This window comes from Mustela nigripes, chromosome 3, assembly GCF_022355385.1.
Source record: "Mustela nigripes isolate SB6536 chromosome 3, MUSNIG.SB6536, whole genome shotgun sequence".
In the NCBI taxonomy this organism is placed as follows: Eukaryota; Metazoa; Chordata; class Mammalia; order Carnivora; family Mustelidae; genus Mustela; species Mustela nigripes.
The window spans coordinates 73,423,643-73,443,763 of record NC_081559.1 but is presented as its reverse complement, the minus strand read 5'-3'; the positions used below and the strand labels follow the sequence as shown (position 1 = coordinate 73,443,763).

The window sequence follows — 20,121 nt, the reverse complement described above, 5'->3', positions numbered from 1 at the left end:
AGTTATTGGACTCAGAAAGAACAATTCCAGTAGTGTTTGGTCAGAGGAAGATGGCAGCAGAGTAGGAGGGCCCGAGGCTCCTCTTGTCCCACAAACACAACTAAATAAGTATCAAATCATCCTAAATATCCCAAAAAACAACGTGAAGACTGACGGAAGAAACTCTACAACTAAAGGGAGAGAAGAGGCCATATCAAAGAAGGTAGAAAGTATGAAGATGTGGTTAGGGGAGAAACATATCACCAGTGCTATGGAAGGGAGGGTGCTGTGGGTGCAAAGAAGGATGAGAGAGGACCACACAGGAAAATGCACAAGGAGAACATTTTCTCAAAGACATTGGCTTGGAAAACAAGAGGGGCTGAATTTTGTGAGCTCTTGCAACCAGCAGGGCTTAAAGCCTGGAGTGTTAAAGATTATCAGGCTTGACTGCCCTGCTCCTAGAAGGCAAGCAGGCAAACAACCGGGGGACATACAGTGTGGAAAGAGCAATCTGAAGAATGCCTGGGGCACACAGTGAGGAGATTGCTCACTCTTCTTGGAATGGAGTGCGTCCCTGAGAGGCAGTGTTTACAGAAATGCTTCTCCAGGAAAAAAGGAACGAGGTGATACCATTTTCCTCCTCCAATCCTCAACATAAATACAGATCCATCTATGAGAAGCAGTGCAGTGCCAACACTAGCTGCCTGACTTGTTTACAACAAGCCCCACACCCCTATACTCTCACAGGACTGCCCCTTTCAATCAAACTTGCCTCAGTCCTAGCACAGCAGCTCCTCCCCTGAACACCAGTAGAAATCCCTGCCCACACTATGTTTCCCAACCAGAGTGTTCTGCAGGGCCTCAGTTCTGGTGGAGGTGGTGTCTGATCTCATTTCACAAGCAGATCAGAGCATATGTAGGTAAAACTCACTACATAGAGGCAGGGGACTGAACACTGCCCACAGCATGCAAGAAAGCCTCTCCAGATGACTGGCCTGAAGGATAGAGCAGCCAAAATACAATAGGAGAGCACATGTAGCACACACCAGAGACACTCTCTGAGTACCCCTTTGACATCAGCAATAGCATCTTCTTAAGTTGAAGGATACAAAATCAAATACAGAAATCTATTGCATTCCTACACACAATAATGAAACAGCAGAAAAAGAAATTAAGAAATCAGTCCCATTTACAATTGCACCAAATACAATAATATACCTAGGAATAAACCTAACCAAAAAGGTGAAAGACCTGTACTCTAGAAACTATAAAATACTGATGAAAGAAATTAAAGATGACATATAGAAATAGAAGACATTTCATGATCATGAGTTGGAAGAATAAATATTAAAATGTCTATACGGCCCAGGGCACCTAGTGGCTCAGTCAGTTAAATGTCCAACTCTTGATTTCAGCTCAGGTCTTGATCTCAGGGTTGTGAGTTCAAGCCCTGCAATGGTCTCCACACTGGGCATGGAGCCTACTTTAAAAAAAAGTTCTATATTACCCAAAGCAATCTACAGATTTAACACAATCCATATCAAAATACCAACAACATTTTTCACAAAACTAGAACAAATAATCCTAAAATTTATGTGGAACCACAAAAGACCCAAATAACCAAAGCAATCTTGAAAAAGAAAAGAAAAGCTGGGGGCATCACAATGCCAGACTTCAAGCTCTATCACAAAGCTATAGTCATCAAGACAGCATGGTACTGGCACAAAAACAGACACATAGATCAACAGAACAGAATAGAAAACCCAGAAATGAACCCACAGTTATATGGTCAGTTAATCTTTAACAAAACAGGAAAGAATAGCCAATGGAAAAAGACAGTCTCTCCAACAAATGGTGTTGGGAAAACTGGAAAGCAACATACAAAAGTGTGAAACTGAGCCACTTTCTTACACCATACAAAAAATAAATTCAAAACGGATAAAAAAACCTAAGGAGAACACAGGCAGTAACCTCTTTTGACATCTGCCACAGCATCTTCTTTCTAGATATGTCTCCTGAGGCAAGGGGGGAAAAGCAAAAATAAACTGTTGGGACTTCATCAAGATAAAAGCTTCTGCACAGCAAAGCTAACAGGCGCCCTACCAAATAGGAGAAAATAATCACAAATGACATATTTGATAAAGGATTAATATCCAAAATATAAAAACAACTTATCAAACTCAACACCCAAAAAACAAATAATCCAGTTAAGAAATGGACAAAAGACATGAATAGACATTTTTCCAGGGAAATACAAAACAAAACTAGGATGAGATATCACCTCATATGGGTCAGAATGGCCAAAATTAGCAACACAGGAAGCAACAGGTGTTGGCAAAGATGTAGAGAAAGAGAAACCCCCTTGCACTGTTGGTGGAAATGCAAACTGGTGTAGGCACTCTGGAAAACAGTATGGATGTTCCTCAAAAAGTTTAAAATAAAACTACCCCTCCAGTCCAGTAACTGCACTACTAGATATTTATCCAAAGAATAAAAAATACTAATTCAAAGGGATGCATGCATCCTTATATTTATAGCAGCATTATCTACAATAACTAAATTACATAAATAGCCCAAGTGTCCATTGACTGATGAATGGACAAAGAAGCTGTGGTATGTATATATAAAATATGTATACATACATATACATGCATATACGTATATATACAGTATATGTGTATACATATGTAAATATAATATATATTATATAATAGAATATTATTCAGCCATAGAAAAAAATCAAATCTTGCCATTTGCAAGAACATGGATGGAGCTAGAGAATTATGCTAACTGAACTAAATCAGTCAGAGGAAGACAAATAGCATATGATTTCACTCATATGTAGAATTTAAGAAGCACAACAAATGAACCTAGAGGGAGAAAAAAGACAGAGAAAGAGGCAAATCAAGAAACAGACTCTTAATTATAGAGAGCAAACTGATGGTCACCAGAGGGGAAGGGGGGCAGGGGATGGTGAAACAGGTGATGGGGATTAACCAGTGCACTTGTGATGAGCACCAGGAGGTGTTGAATCACTAAATTTTATCACTGTATTTTATACCTGAAACTAATGCTTAATAAACTAATACTAAATAAATAATAAACTGATAACACTGTATGTTAACTAACTGGAATTTAAATAAAAACTTTTAAAAAAGAGAACAATTCCCCTAGACTATTACAAGAATATATTCATCACAGGTTTTCTCTTGGACATAATAAAGCGTTACTCATTTTTCAAATTCCCAAATGCAACAGGTGGCATTAGGCAATTTAGTAAATACAGTGCCCATTATGCTGTTAACAGATTAGTGATGGTATTTTACTTCCAAGGTGAGCAGTGTAGTTAAATCCATAGTAATATCTGAAAACTCCTCGGGTTAAATGAACTCCCAGAATATAAAGAGACTCCCGCAAAATCATAGAACTATTCAGCAGAAGATGCCAGCTTACAATGCCCACATTTATGGTTATAGAATTCAAGTGCTAGAAGGGATATAACAATCATCTGATCAAATACCATTATATAGTTGAGGAAACTCAGACTAAAAAAGATCAAATATTTTGCCCTCCACAAATCCCAGAAACCAATGTCTGAACTGGGCGGCCATTCTCCTGAATTTCAGACATACTAACTTTTCCCCCAAGATCGAAGGAAAGCAAGGAACTGCTGCATATAAATGAGTTGCTTTGTAATGACACTGCAGATTCCCATGCCAACAGCATGGAAGTACCTTTTTGATATTAAGGATTTTTAATTCCATGAAGTAAATCTGGAAGTTAAGTGCTTTCCCAGACCACAAAGGAAATCATAGCTGGGAAATGATGTTGCCAGTTTAAGACTCAGATCTAATTCTCATAGGTTGAAGATACTGCCAACAAAAGCAGGTAAGTTGGAAGCCTTCTTTGAACTGAGCTCATTTAAACTATACTTATATAGAATCAACTCACTTTTTGCAAGGAGGTATAGCAGCCCAATCCTGTACAACTCAGAGCCAGGGACACACAGGCAATGAAGGCATCATTCCCCCACCGCACAGTGATATTTCGTTGCTGCATCCCAAGACGAGCAAATTTAAAACAAATTTATGTTTTCAAAGTTCCCCTTAATATACATTATCTGACAGTCCAGGTTGGAGGTAACATATCATAGAAAAGATAATTTAAAAATTTAAGAACCGGTTACTTAACTGCCCCCACAGCCTTAGAACCAAACTAATATGAGGGAGGGGGATCAATTGCTCAGATGGAGTAGAACACAAGACCACGGGTTAGTCAATACCTCTCATCTCCCAGAGAAAGTAGTCTGGATCCACCTGCCTGGATTAAGTATATCTCTACAAAAAAGAAAAAAATAATGACACACAGTGTTGATGCTTAATTACAGTTGGCAGCATCAAAAATATCTATTGTAGGTACTTTTTTATCATTTGCTTTATAATTTATTGTTTTTTAAATTAAAGTACCATTGTACAGGTGTACAAAGTGATTCAACAAGTCTATATGTTACACTGTGCTCATCTCAAGTGTAGCTGCAAACATCTCTCACCATGCAACACATTTAACACTGTATGTTAATTATACTTGAACTTCAAAAATTAATTAAAATTAAAAAGGAAGTTTTGTGAAATTCGATAATGACCTAAAAACTGAAAGGTTATTTGTCTTTGAGAATAAAGGAAGAAGTGCCAAGGGCCAACATGGATTGACTCGGGAAAAATTGTATTAAATTCACCTTATTTTGCTTTGTGAGATGATTATTTAATGGATAATTCTAGGTTAGTGCCATAGGCAAAATTTACTGTGATTTCAAAAAGTCATTTGATAAACACATTCATGATCTCTCTCTTACAGTAGGTGGAAAGATATGAACTGAATGAGTTTGGTCAGGTTATAACTGTTCTAAGAATGTTAGATAGTTCAACAGTGTCAACCTGGAAGACAGTGTGCCTTGCCTTGGGGAGACATCTGACTTTGTCCTAACTCTGCAGTGTTCAACACTTCTGTCAATGGCATTAATAGAGAAGGTAGAAAATTTTAGCTGATTAAAAACTCAGTATGAATCAAAGTCACATCTGGTTCTTATAGAAACAAAAAAACTAATATAATCACTTTAACAAAAATATATCATATAGATCAAGGAGTTGTTGGTCCACTGAGTAGTTCCCATCTGAAAGTAAATAAATCCTGGAAATAAACATATTTAAGGGGAACATTAATAAGTTGAAATGTTTCTAGAAAAAGATTTGATAACACTCTCTCTCTTATTGTCAGTAGAAATTATCTGATAGTGTTATTTTCTGTGGACAGCATTTTTCTACTTTAGGAATTGTACAGGGTAAAAAAAATAATGTTCTTGGATTGCCTTTTGAGTTTGGCGCCATCTGAACAAGAGGCACAAGAGTCAGGAATCAATCACTCGTAAAAACTGGCTTAGGAAACATGGCTTGGACTTTCCTAGAGGGTTTCCTAAAACTTCATCGCTGATTTAGATAGACGACCTACCCAGACACTTGGGTGCACAGCTAGAGAACCACAGGCTTTCTGGACAGGCCCTTTCAGACTTTAGAGCGAGTGTAAATACACACATCTTCTGGAAGGCAGATCAACAAGAAAGGCCTCAGGAAGCCAGTGCTGAGCACGCTCAGTCTAAACCTGTGGCTGACTAAGTCATTTCCTCCCCAAGAGGCGAGGAGGAGTGAGGAGACTAGATTGGATTCTTACTCAAGTTTCTCTCCTAAACTTGTTGCAAATTTTCAGACAATACATTATTCTCCTCTGGAAAGACACAGGTTCCCAAAGAAGTCATTAAGAAGTTGCCTGGCTATGGGTGACCCTCCTATCAACAAATGTCCCTGCTGTGAGGGAGCTTATAGTCCAGTGGGAGTGGGACTTCCCAAAAGGTCATTAAAGTCCTAGAGTCAAGGCAGATGAAGCCCTGAGGTTTTATTTCAATGAGAAGTCATGGCACCAATTTTCCAGTCAAAAAGCTGTTAAAAGAGGAGAGCAGTCAGACACATCTGTGTTGCTCGGGGAGGCTAACTCAGATCCATTGTTAGATACCTAGTGAAGGCATAGCTTTGCTAAATACAGGGAGAGATTCTTTTTTTTTTTTTTTTTTAGATTTTATTTATTTATTTGACAGACGGAGATCACAAGTAGGCAGAGAGGCAGCTAGAGAGAGAGAGGGGGAAGCAGGCTCCCTGCTGAGCAGAGAGCCGGATGCGGGGCTTGATCCCAGGACCCTAAGACCATGACCTGAGCCAAAGGCAGAGGCTTAACCCACTGAGCCACCCAGGTGCCTCCAGGAAGAGATTCTTAACACAAGTAAAGCATAAAATTCTCCTCAAAGAAAGCATCCTTTCGGGAAAAGTGTTCAAACAGAGGTTACCAGAATGTTATGGAGGAGATTTTCTAGACTGAATAGGAAGTTGGATCAAAGTCCCTTTGAAAAAGAAAACAAAAGCAGAGCCAAGCCGAAGAAGGAGGGGCATTTCCTATTGCCTATGTGCTTATTTAGTAATTTTTTTTTTTTAATTACAAGAGATTTTTAAAAACTTCTGGCTTATTTTTAAACCTAGAGTTTTAACTTCTACTAAATGGCTGAAGGAAACCATGTTCTCTAAAACTGAGGACCATTTGTATCTCTGGGAAAGTAGAAGGAACATTGTTTTGTTTTTGCTTCTGATCTTCAACCTGAAACATATTTATTTCTCAAAAATTATGTATAAAATATATGTCAGGGGGAGGACTCTGAGCTAAAATGAAGAACTCAAAGTCAAGGCGAGACCTAACTTTCTTAGGTCCGTGCACATAGTAGCAATAGAACAAAACATAGTAATTGTTAAGTAAAAATGCACCCAAATACTGAGGAAAGGGGGAAAAAAATTAGATATAAAACAACACATTGAGATAGATGATATCCCTTTCAGCTTCAGTGCTCTTTCGAATCTATGCCAGAAAGGGTATTTGAGCATCTTATGAAACCAAAGATAGACAAGGATTAGCAGGGAGAAATACTAGATCAGCGTAAGCAGGAGGTGAAGGACTGACTTTCCCAGGCTCCTAGCATGACCTGTGCTCCACATGGTACAGAAGGATGAGTGGCAGGCCTTCCCTTTTTATATCTGGCGTTCTTTTGCGGAAGACCATAACATGCGATAGTTCCATTGATATCCACCTCCCCCACTACGCTCTTACCTCCCTGAAGACACAGACTTGGTTTACTTTTACTCATTTCATCTCACCAATGTCTGGCATGGTACTTAGTAGGAAACAAGTGCTTAATAGGTACTTTACAATGGAAGAATAAAAATAAGGGGCTTTAAGAAAATAAAACCAGTCATCAAAAGTGGCTTTCTCCATATGAGGTATATGGAGTTATCCCACTCCTAAAGACAGAAAGTAGGAGGGACTGGTGAGAGGAGAGAATGGAGAACTTAGTGTTTAATGGGCACAGAGTTTAAGTCTGGAAAGACAGAAAATTTCTGGAGGGGGATGATGGATGGTTGCATCAATGTGAGTGTACTTAACGGCTTTGAACTATACACTTAAAAATGCTTAAAATGGTAAGTCTCATATTGTGCATACTTCACCACAGTAATAATAATGAGTGGCTTTCCTAAGAAAGAAAGAGGGGTTATTCTTAGGAGGGTCTGAGGGATCGCCTAACAAGGGAGCCTCTGAGATTTAGGAACTATGTGTCCCCATGGAGTGTAGATCCATAACCCAAAGCAGAATTTGCTGGTGGGAGGACAGTCCTCAGATCATGATTTGGAAGACATTGATCCAATTCAACCCCCTCATTATAGGTGAAAACTAGGGCGTTCTTGCCTCTGTTTCATAAGGCCGATCACATTTCATTCAGAGACTGGAGTCAGTTTACCAGCTCCTTAGTCACGGCATGGGACTGGGCCCAGGTTCCACAGACTGATGGTTTCAAGTTCTGTACCACTTGTGCCAGGGCCCCAAGCTTGAACTCACTTGTAGGTTTTCTCAGATTGTCTGCCTGATCGAAGTTGAGGCCTGGAAAAAGAAAATTCAGTGACTAACCTGAAGCTTTGGCTTTTCTGTTTTGAAGGTGCAGGGAGCAGGAGATTTGGCCATCAATGGAACAGGAGAGGGTCAGTATCCCCAGCACCTGAAGGAGCTGCCCTCTGACAGAGAGGCTGCTGTCCAAGGCCAGCTCTTGCCTACAGACACGCTTTCTGGAGAAGAATATGAATGTGTCTCACCTGATGACATCTCCTTGCCTCCACTCCCGGGAAGCCCCGATCCCCCGCTTGGCCCGGCTGACATGGACGTGGAGGAGCGTGCCAGCCCTTCCCTCAGCATTCACACAAGCAGCCACAAGATGCAGACTGGGGCCAGCAGGCCAGGGGAGGCCCAGGCCTTGGGCATTCCACCCCCTGCTGCTTTTGCTGACACTTACAATGACGAGAGAGAAACTTTCTCAAGTCATTTTGAGAGGCCTTACCCCCAGTTCAAAGCTGAGCTCCCATTAACCTCCAGAGGATTTCTGGAAAAAAGTACTGCCTTCTGCACAATCAGGGCTAAACATCCAGAGAGCATGCCAAGTGACGTGCATGAGAGAGCTTCACAGCAGCACCCTCAGGCTCAGGGACGTTTGCTAGAAACCCGGGAGAAAGTGCATGTCAGTGATAACATCACTAAACCCCAAGACAGGCTGCATGCTTCCCAGGATGCATTCCCAGGCCTTGGGTTTCTCTCAGACCCCGGACGGGCCTATCAGAGGCAAATGGTCCCCAAAGACGAGATTAAATGCACATCAGCAAAGAACACTGTGGTCAGCCTTGCTGGCCAGGCACCTAATTTCTCCAGACTCCTGTCTAATGTAACTGTCACAGAAGGTTCTCCAGTGACTTTGGAAGTTGAAGTAACAGGATTTCCAGAGCCTACTCTGACATGGTGGGTAGCTTATAATGACAAGTCATAAACACATTGAATGATGGAGCAAATCATTCTGTGTACACTAACTTAAAGGTGTAGGGATAGCTGATTGGTATTCTGCAACCCTGTACCTCGCATGATTCAACCTCACACCAACCCCCAACTCTCCCTGTAGACACAGCATGGCTAATCCCCAGAAGAAAGCAAAAGGAACCACATAAAATAATCACGTAACCAACTCCAAAGGCACTGCAACTTAGCCGTGCTCTTTTGTGGGGTTTGGTTTTTTGTTTTTTGGGGTTTTTGTTGTTGTTGTTGTTTGGGGTTTTTTTGGTATTAGTCTAACATTCCACGTTTCTGAAGATTGTGAGTTGAAATTCTTTCTTATTGTTTATTTCTACGTAAGCATGACATTTAACTTAACATCCTGTATTCGATAAAAAACATAAGAATTTGGGTTTTCTCCTTTTCTTTCATTTACCTATTTCGTCTTTTCCCTCTTCCCAACAGAGTCACACATTACTTTTATAATATTTGTTTGTTTCACTAAGATTTCTTTCTATAAATTTCTTCAGTGTGAGAGAAGGAATAAAAATATTTCTTTCATAGTAGCTCCCAGTGACAGGTAATAAACCCAGTTTTGAAAGGTGGTATAATAACTGAGCTGTGAACAATAAGATTTCCCTCTGGAGACATTAATTTTTAGCATATTTGTTTTAATAGAAAGTAAGCTGCAGAATACAAGTTTTGAATCACTGTTGTTTTAAAAGTAGTTCTCACTTTCTCACTACGTGGGTTACTTCTAAACATTTAGAAATTTTTCATGTGGTTAGATTTCTCTGAGGACAAAGTTACAAATACGTGAGACTGAATTCATATTCGTAAACTAAGATAAGTAAAATAGCATTTATTTATCATAGTATTTCAGTAGACGTTACATCAACAATTTCAACTATTACTTGTGCCCACTGATGATACTTGAAGTGTGAGTGGGTTCCGAAAGAATCTATGAGAAAACTTGGGTCTCTCAGATGATGAGAAGAGATTACACTTGTGCTATAAGGCGGCCATTCATGCTTTTGTCTTATGGTCTTGTTTTTACAACTGCATGGTTTTTTATAGATCAGGAATTTCATATTTATGAATTTAAAATCTATTTAATTCATTATTAAATATCAGTTCACCCCAAAGAAAAATGTTGTCTGCAGTGTTTCTTGGTTTTGTCCACACAACAAATAACTTGGTTAGTATTTACTGTTGAGGAATTATCACAATGTTGTGAAAAAATATCTTGCTTTTGGATTTTCAGTGATTTTGCTCAATTACCAACTAGCAAGCTCTTGGAAATAAACATTCTTAGGACACTCATAAAAATGCAAAATTATCACATAAGCAATGGGAACAGAAAATGATTCTGGTTTGTCACCACTCCTTAGGTGAAGGAACATGGATATAAATAAACCAGAATCTAAAATATACAAAATAAATCATTTGCTTCCTAAAAAGTGACAGCTAAGTACTCACATTCATAGGAAACTTTTAGAAACATATCATTAATGGTAATAATCCAATTACATAAGTGCCTTTTATAATTATAAATCATTTTATGCTAATGAAATTAATTCATAAAAATTAAATGAACTTATTTTGCCAGGAAATATTGTATAAGTACCTTCCTCCCAAACAGCATATTTTTGTTCTCACCTGGATCTTGTGGGGTGACTATGATGGGATGGACGAGTCTCCCTCCAATACAGACTCCCAGAACTCACAGGCTCTTATTCCATAGCAGCTGAAAGAATAACACAGGCCAAATAGACGAGTCCCATTTCACACTCTAGGTAATTGTTGCCATAAGCAAATGGTGGCCCTCTGTGACCAGATGGGCTTCGTTTTTCTTGTGGGGTGTTGCTGTTGTTGTTGTTGTTATTTGTTTGTTTGTTTTACAGAGAGAGAGAGAGTTGGGGCACAGGGAGGGACAGAGGGAGAGAGAGAAAGAGAATCTTGAGCAGGCTCCAGGCCCAGTGCAGAGCCCCACACGAAGCTCGATCTCACAACCCTGGGGTTATGACCCGAACCGAAATCAAGAGTCGGACACTCAACCGACTGACCCAGTCAGGCACCCTGTTTGGTGTTTTTGAAAAGAATAGTTAGATATCTGAATTTTCACATGCAATATTTCAACTGTTTAATGTTGTTCAAAAATTCAATTTTTTGAAAAATATGGTCTGATCCGGTCAAGCACTTCTTAGGCCACAAGTCTCCAATCTCTGCTTCAAGGATGAACAGCCCCATTGGAATCCATAGGAGCTGCAAAATTCCTGCTAATACTAAAAAGAGAGTATTACAATGGTAATGGGCTTGTTTGCAATGGGTTTTAGAGCTTAGAAATGATGTGAATTTATAGTGATCCTGACTTTAAAAACTGACTCTCTGCTTCAGGTACAAGAAGGGCCAGAAATTGTCTGCTGATGGGCACTTACAGGTTTTACACAAGGAGACAAGACATTCGGTGTTCATTCCGAAGGTATGTGAGGCAGATGCAGGCCTCTATGTGGCTCGGGCCCAAAACTCTAGTGGCATTCTCTCTTCCAATGTCATCCTCCACGTGACAGGTAACCACAGGCCACCAATCACAAGAATAAACTGGGTAACACTGTGTGTCATCTATATTAGTGTGTCCCTCATGTACTGGGTCCTTGCACAGTAACTGCGGGGTTGGCACTCTTGGACGTCATTCTCATGAGCCTAAAGGTGGTTGTTTATTTTTCTGCATCTCCCACATCTTCCTATATCTCTCCTCCCAGTGTACCCCTGTTCTAGCCATATTGTTTGCTCGGCTAATAGTGTTTTAGTATATTTGAGGAGCTTGGTTCTTAGCAGCAGATAAGCATACATTTTTGTATTCTAGAAAGAGATGTATTCAATATAAAGCCCAGTACAATTACACTATGTTTATTCCCTCATCACTTAAGAGCATGTATGTCAAGGCTCACATCAACAGAGAGATATGAATTAAATTTCAAATCCAATTGTTTGAGAATTTATTTTTAATTATACTCATAAACATCTCTGTAGAATAACAGGAGAAATATTGAAGAGAAGTTGTAATTTATCTTATCACATCAGTTGTCCTTTCATTGCATTTCATGTCTTAATCTCATTTATTGAAATACATTCTATGTAGTTTCAACCTAGCTTGCCTTCCTAAGTCTGAGGAGGCCACTGTAAATAATCATTCCTCAAGTTGATCTCACCGGTTTCACAATGGCACATAGATGTGCTGTCAACTTTAGATGGAGACTCAAACTTCCATCAGCTGTACCTGTCATAGAGTAAAATGGGGCACGGGCTGCAGATGGACCGATGTAATTCCTGTCATGCAGCTGTCAGGGTTTGGACAGCCATGCATACACAATGGCAACCTGTTCCTCCCGCATCTTCTCTTCATTCTGCTGCTGACCGTTTTTTTTTGCAGCCTGTAGAAAAGACATCTCTATGCCTCAGTGTCCCATTTGGAAAATGAGTTTATCATCTACCTCTCAGGCAATTAAGAATTTTCTTTGCATATCTTGTAAAGATTTGGAAAATGGAAAGCATTCTATGAAGCCTGAAGTTAATTATATTATTAGATGTGACTTATCATCATTTTTGCCTCCTGCCCACTATCTCATTCATATGTTGTTTCTTTGGAATATTTATGGAGTGGTATTAGTCTGTGATTTCCAACCTTTCCCATGTGGAAAGGTGATGTTTTATAAATTGGGACTTAAATTCCTTTCTAATTTCTTAAGATTGTATCTTTTCCAAAGACTTGAAATTAACTTATGAGGGTGCATTTAGTATGATCTAGGGGAAAAGTATGTAATAAGACTACATAAGGTGAATTCTGTCCTTTTCTTCTGATTATCACTTTAATATTAAAGAGTTTTCCTGTGCATTTCTGAAATATATTATTTAGAAAAGAGGACCTCTTTTTGATTCCCTTTAAAAATAAACATGAATGAGAGAAGTATTTGGGTTTTTTTTTTTTTAAGAGTTTATTTATGGGACGCCTGGGTGGCTCAGTGGGTTTAAGCCTCTGCCTTCGGCTCAGGTCATGATCCCAGGGTCCTGGGATCGAGCCCTACATTGGGCTCTCCTTCTTGGCAGAAAGCCTGCTTCCTCTCTCTCTGCCTGCCTCTCTGCCTCTTTGTGATCTCTGTCCATCAAACAAATAAATAAAATCTTTTAAAAAAATAAAATAAAATAAAGAGTTTATTTATTTATTTGACAGAGAGATCACAAGTAGGCAGAGAAGCAGTCAGAGAGAAAGAGGGGAAAACAGGCTTCCCACTGAGAAAGAGCCCGATGTGGGGCTTGATCCCAGGACCCTGAGACCATGACCTGAACTTAAGGCAGAGGTTTAACCCACTGAGCCACCCAGGAGCCCCTGTTTTAAAATTTTAAACATAGTCTTATCATGGTAGAGCAAAATCTTCAGTTGAAAGAATAATTTATAATAGATTTTTGATAAAGAGAAGGAACCAATTATGTTACTGCAAGACTTTCTTTCTATAATAATAAAAATATTTAAATGTAATATATTCATGTTAATATTAAAAAGCTACTGAATGTTATTTGAAGGTATGAAATCTGTGGTTGAGTAAAGTTGACATATTTTTTTCTGTGCATCAATTTAATTAAACAATTAAATCTCTTAATTTTCTTTCACATTTTGACAGAAATGATCTAAAAGCTTATATATACAATGTCCTAGGGAACACATGGCCTCTTAAGTCTCCTATCCATATTGTCCATTTTCACGTATTTTATGTAACTTTTTTTAATGTAACTTTTTAAAAAAGATTTTATTTATTTATTTGACAGACAGAGATCACAGGTAAGCAGAGAGGCAGGCAGAGAGAGCAAGGGGGAAGCAGGCTCCCTGCTGAGCAGAGAGCCCGATATGGGGTATGATCCCAGGACTCTGAGGTCATGACCTGAGCCAAAGGCAGAGGCCTAACCCACTGAGTCACCCAGGTGCCCCCACATATTTTACATATCTTGCCTAACTGCTTTTCCCATGTTGAAGCGAAATAGTAAACTCTAGTCATGTCCAAAGAGGGCAGGCAAGACCAAATGACAAGTTTCTGTCCCACTCTCTGTCTCTTTCTTGTTAATTTAGTAAGATCCCCTTTCCCATTTTGCCGTCTTAGTTGAATTTGTGGCTAGAGGTTGTTAGGGCATAGGACTTGCTTGTTTGCTTTACCTATTGCATGCCAGTTAAAGGGTAATGGAAAACGTTAGTGGGCAGCAGGGTGGGATATATGTATAGCCATCCACCCACAGTGTGTGACTAAATAAGGTATAAACCCCTGATGTATTTGATGCACATACCAAATATAATATGTATTTGACATATATCAAATATAAGCATATATACACATATATGCATACACACATAGAGCTCAAATATTGGGGAAAAGCATTATGCTGAAATTCAAGATACAGTTCAGCTAGTTACCTATATATCAGTCTATCTGTCCAACCATTCATCTATCTATCCATCCATCCATCTGGTCATCTATCCATCCATCCATTTACATACCTACTTACCTATGTATTCTTTTGTGCTATCAATTGACTATCTAGTAATTCCCACAGCAGTGAAGAATAATAAGCTATTCAGTTATTCTTCCGGTTATATTTTAATTTCAAAGACTTAAGTATGATTTTCCTTTTGGTAAAATTTCTGTCTTGATCAAAGAATTCTCCTTATGAAATTATGTACTAAAATTACTGATTAAAATTGAAAAACTAGGAAATTCAAATGTTTCCTTTTTAATATATATGTGTGTGTGTGTGTGTATGTGTATATATATCCATCCATATCCATTTTCTTCTAGAGAAAATTCCAGACAGTAAGTAATATCAAAATACTTCTCAACAAGAAAATGTAAATGACAAGGAAGAGTAAAAGGAACATGTGGGGCCCCTGGGTGGCTCAGTAAGTTAAGCCTCTGCCTTCAGCTCAGGTCATGGTCTCAGGGTCCTGGGATCGAGCCTGCTTCCCCACTCTCTCTGACTACTCGTGATCTCTCTCTGTCTGTCAAATAAATAAATAAGTAAAACCTTAAAAAAAAAAAAAAGAAAAGAAACATGTACTTGACACCTTAGAGGAGTGCAACACAAAATGTGTTTTGAGCTTCCTAAAAGGCAAAATCATTGAGTTTTCCAGTTCTGAATTTCTAATAAAAAGTGTATAAACATAAACATTTTGTGGTAAAATTTTTTTCACAGTTAACTCCCAGAGATATTTTCTGCTGGAATCCTTACATTCAAATCTCTGTGTATTCTAAAATATCTAAAGTCTTTGGAAAAAGAAGTAGCAAACAATTAGTTATTTTTTTCAATAATGTTAACCCTCATTTATAATCAAGATGCAGGCTTAAAATAGATAACTGTAAGAACCTTCTGACCACTTCACTCAAGTTTAAATGTCTTCAAGTGTTACACAAGGCCCTTTAGTATCTGCCCTCTCCTTCCTAATCTCTGTTCCATCCCTTCTGATCCTCCCACAAAGTCACAATTTTCATCGGGTTCTTAACCTATCACGCTCTTCCTTCTCTCTGGGTCCTTTCTTCCCAGATCTCCCTTACTATATCCTACCCTATCTTTTTGTGGCATAATCCTACATATCCTTCTTGGTCCATTTGAGACACACCCTTCCCCAGGAAGCCTTCTGAGCCATCAAGTCCAGTATAGATGTTCCTGCTATGCACACTGTCAGCTACTGAGCTACCCTTGTCATGTCCCTTGATACACAGCATTGAAATTGCATGTCTGAGCATCAGTCTTCTCAGGCTAGAGTGCGAGATATTTATCAGCAGGATCTGTGACAGCCCTGTTCATCATTATACTCCCAGCACCGAAGCCATAGTCATACTCAATAAATATTTCTTGAATTATTGTTGGAGGTAAACCAAGATAAACCTAGTTTTTTACTTCTTTTTCTGGAGAGAGTTAGTGGGGGAATATAAAAAAGAGAGAGATGTATTTGTTACCTGATTATTCTTTCTTATTATGGACATTGGCTGGTCAGAATCAGGTTCTAATCAGGAAGTAGGTGGGCACACTACAATGACTATGTCCAAAATGCCAAAACCAGAATGTATGTACTTCTTTAGAACATTATACAAATCATCAGTATTTTATTGTGGTAATCAATAATCTTGGTAATCTGGTTGTATCTTATTTGAAACCAGCATTTCATTTATATATGTAAATATTTAAAAAGTCAAATTCAAGTATTTTTCAAATGAACAAAGGAAAATGTATAGCATCTTGTTCCACTTGTTTTGTTTTTATTTATGACTGTTCCCTACTAGAAATTGCCATCTGAAGCTTTTGACTTTCCTGTTGTATGTACATTATTTTAAGTGTGACCATGAAATAAGTTATTTGAAACAAAATAAAATCCTCCTAGTATTCTCTGATATTGTGCATGTCAGTGCAAATGCCAAAGCATGACAGACTGTTTTCCATGAGCAGAATCTTGAGCTGTATCAAAGAGCCAAAAGATTTGCATTCACTTAAATGAAACAGTGTCCTGCTTAAAGCAAAACAATTCATTTTCTCTGCTTTCATTACATGAGATGAGATTTGAATGTTATCAGCTGTGTATGAATTCAGCCTTAAAATGGAAAGCACAAAGATGCTAATTTGGCCTTTACCCATGAATCCCCACATCACTGTTGCTTGTGTTGGTGAGAGTTTATATAACACCATCAACCAGCCAAACATCAGTGGTGAAGCCTGGATGCATGTCGTTCCTCCAGATGAACCATCTTTGATTCTGGAGTTTGAGTGTTTGGCCAGATAGCTCTTTCTTCTGTTCAATGGCAATTTAATCTGTATGAGCCAGGACCTGGCAAATCCAATTCTTTGGATTCTCCTTTTTGTATCATATTTTCCTTAAAGGACAATACAGTATTTCCTTAAAAAGAAATACAAAGAGTTGTATAGAAAAGAGTGTTTGTGTGTATGTATTTCCAATTAGCACAATAAAGACTGGCTGAAATTGAAACATATTTTAACCATAGGAGTAGCTAGAAAATATTTATCCAACCTGATTTTTCTTTAAAGCAGAGCAATAATAGTTACATACTTTGACGTTTTCAGTCTGTATTCAGAGGGCTCCCTGCTATGGCTTTTTCCATTTAGGATCCACTTAAATATCAATACTAGTGAAATAACAGGTCCAGAGCTAGCTAATGAAATAAACTTTTCCCTTTGACATTCAACAACTGTCCTTTTCCAAGAACTTCATTGATCCAAACAACTACAAAATGGTATTTTTCTTAATCTCATGTTAGCATTAAAAAATCATATAATGAAATCTTGTGAGATAAAAATTCAAAGGATAAAATATAGAGAAACATAATTCATTCATAGTGAATAGTCTCCAACCCATATTATTCTCATGATGCCAGAGAGCCTTTCTTTGTAATAAGTATTATGCAAACCCACACACAAACAAGTTGTTGGCAAACAGGGCCACTGGAAATGCAGATAAAGTAGGAAACCAGTTACCTGGCAGGATTGGAAAAGCTAAAATGCCCATCTGCTCCGAAGTGCCTTCCCTAGCAGCCGTTGCCATGTTGACTCTTAGAGGCCTGCCTTTGATTAAAGTTAATGCAGCTCCAGAAGATGCCTCTTAAAATGAATATTTACCATTTCTATTACTCTTAAAGGAACAATAGAATTTCTCATCATATCCTGGTCTCAGTTATCAGATTAAATAAGAATGTTTTCTCCACCAAAATAGATAAATTCTTATGAGGAAATGGAATATGCAGGAACCTGAAAGAGTTGTGTGCTATGTTTCACTAAGTGTTGGGAAATATAGGACAGGAAGGGAAAAATAGCCAAACATCAGGGTGAGGAAACCGAGTGTCTGCTGTGGGTTTCATCCTCCCTTTCACTGTGAATTTCCTCTAGATTCAGGAAATGCATGTGGGGACCCCTGAGAGGGAGTTAGAGACCACAATAAAAGTGTCTGCATAACATTTTTCATTACCAAGTAGAGGACTGTACTGGCTTGAATAGCATCAGGGTGGCCTTAACCCAAGTGCCTAGTGTTCTTATAAGAAGACTAGAACAGACATGGTGACAAAGGAGATGCACAGGAAAAGGCCATGTGATAAAAGAAGCAGTGATCAGTGGCATTGTCAGCTTCTGCAAGCTATGGAGCACCAGAGATTGCGACCCCAAGGAACAAGAAGAGGTAATAAACTATTCTTCCTTAGAGGCTTCAGAGAGAGCATGGTTCTACCAATGGCTTGATTTTGGACTTTTAGCCCTCATAACTGAGAAAGAAAAAAAAATTTATTATTTAAAACCACCTAGTTTATGATTCTTTGTCATAGCAGCCAATACAAGGACCATGTTCTAGAAAAGTTAATTCAAGACTTTCTTTGGTGAAGAATCTCCCAGAGACATTCATTGATAAACACCAAACAGCCTTTCAAGCCAGCATTTCCAGGGTATGCTGGAGGGCCTCAGTTCTCTTCTTGATTTGGGGGATCTTGGCACATTCCATTCAGCAGTTATATTCATCTTCTGTGTGAACAGTGCCCCCTATGTGCTAGGAATGCTAGGAATTCTAAAGGAAGCAAGACTCCTAATGAATTGACTACTTGGTTGATGATAATGCACATACAAAAACAAGAAAAAGAAAAAACAAGGCAGTATGTAATAAAAATGAGAAAAAGAAAGACAAAGGGAAACTGTGGTTAGATATGTGAACCTAAGTACAAAGGTGTGGTATGACAGTGTAAAGAAAAAGAAAGAAATTCAATACATGGGATCACTAACACCTAAATATTAGGATATATATGACCTAAAAGAACACTATCAAGCAATTAGAGCCAATTGACATTTGTAGAGTATTTTATTCAGCAACAGCAGAATATAGGTTCTTCTTGGGCTCACATGAAGCATTCACCAAGATAGACCACATTCTTGACCGTAAAATAGACCTTACTTAAATGGAAAAGAATAGTAATCATACAATGTATGTTCTTACATCACAACAAGATTAAACTAAACATTAGATAGATGGCTGGAAAATCTCCAAATATTTGGAAATTAAACAACACACTTCTAAACAGCACATGGGCCAAAAATAAATCTCAAGAGAAATTTTTAAATATCTTAGAAAACATAGAAATATATCAGTTCTGATCCTGGGATGTTAAAAGCCTAATAAGGGAATGCTATAAGAAACTCTAAGCCCACAAATTTGATTAACTGAGATGAGATGGATCAATTCCTTGAAAGATATAAACTACAATAACTCACAGAAGTAAAAAGAGACAACCAATATCTCTTTAAGATATTGAGGCAATAATAAATAAGCTGTCAAAAAAGAAAGTACTATGCCCAGATAGTTTCAGTGGTAAACCTACCAAATATTTAAGGAAGGAATAATAAAGTTCACCACAATGTTCTTCAAGAACCAGAAGTAGAGAGGACACTTAAAACCCATTCTATGAGTTCAGAATTACCCTAATACTAAAACCATATAAGGATATTAAAAGAAAGAAAAACTATAGTCAGTATCTCTCATGAATATAGACATGAACATTTCCAACACAATACTAACAAATCAAATACAACAATGAATAAGTCAAATTATATACACCAGTGGGATTTTTCCAGGTATGAAGGCTAGTCCAGTATTCAAAGATCAATCAATATAATCCACCACATCTACAGGCAAAAGAAGAAAAATCACACACTTATGTCAATTGATTCAGGAATAATATTTGACAAAATTCAGCATGTGTTCATGATAATTAAAAAAAAAAACTCTCAGAAAACTAGTAACAGAAGAAATTCTTCAGCTTGATAAAGATACTCTGTAATTAACATCACACTTAATGGCAAGAGATTGGGCACTTTGCCCCTAAGATTGGGAAGAAGGTAAGAATGTCTTCTCACAGCTCTTACTCATCATTGTACTAGAAGTCCTAGCCAGTGAATAAGACAGGAAAGGAAATAAAAGTATTGCAGGTTGGAAAAGAGGAAATAAGACTATCTTTATTTGCAGATGGCATGATTTTTTTTTTACCAATGAATCTACCAAAAACTCTTGGAACCAATTAGTGAACATAGCAAGTTTACCAGAAGCAGGTCTACAACAACTGCACCCAGGAGAAAGGCAGGGAGTTAGCAGTAGATGAATCA

The 20,121-nt window shown here is 38.2% G+C and overlaps 1 protein-coding gene across 5 annotated transcripts in view; it reads left to right on the top strand.

Annotated features, from left to right (window-relative positions):
* CCDC141 (coiled-coil domain containing 141) overlaps window positions 1–20,121 on the top strand; it is a 224,240-nt gene that overhangs the window by 201,902 nt on the left and 2,217 nt on the right. For 4 of the 5 annotated variants that reach the window (XM_059394247.1, XM_059394251.1, XM_059394249.1 and 1 more), the window contains 2 exons: window positions 8,060–8,907; window positions 11,332–16,367. In XM_059394247.1, the coding sequence (XP_059250230.1) occupies window positions 8,060–8,907; window positions 11,332–11,599 (1,116 nt within the window). In that variant the 3' untranslated portion in view covers window positions 11,600–16,367. Of the gene's footprint in view, window positions 1–8,059; window positions 8,908–11,331; window positions 16,368–20,121 lie in introns of those variants that run through there. The other variant, XM_059394250.1, reaches the window with a different exon arrangement.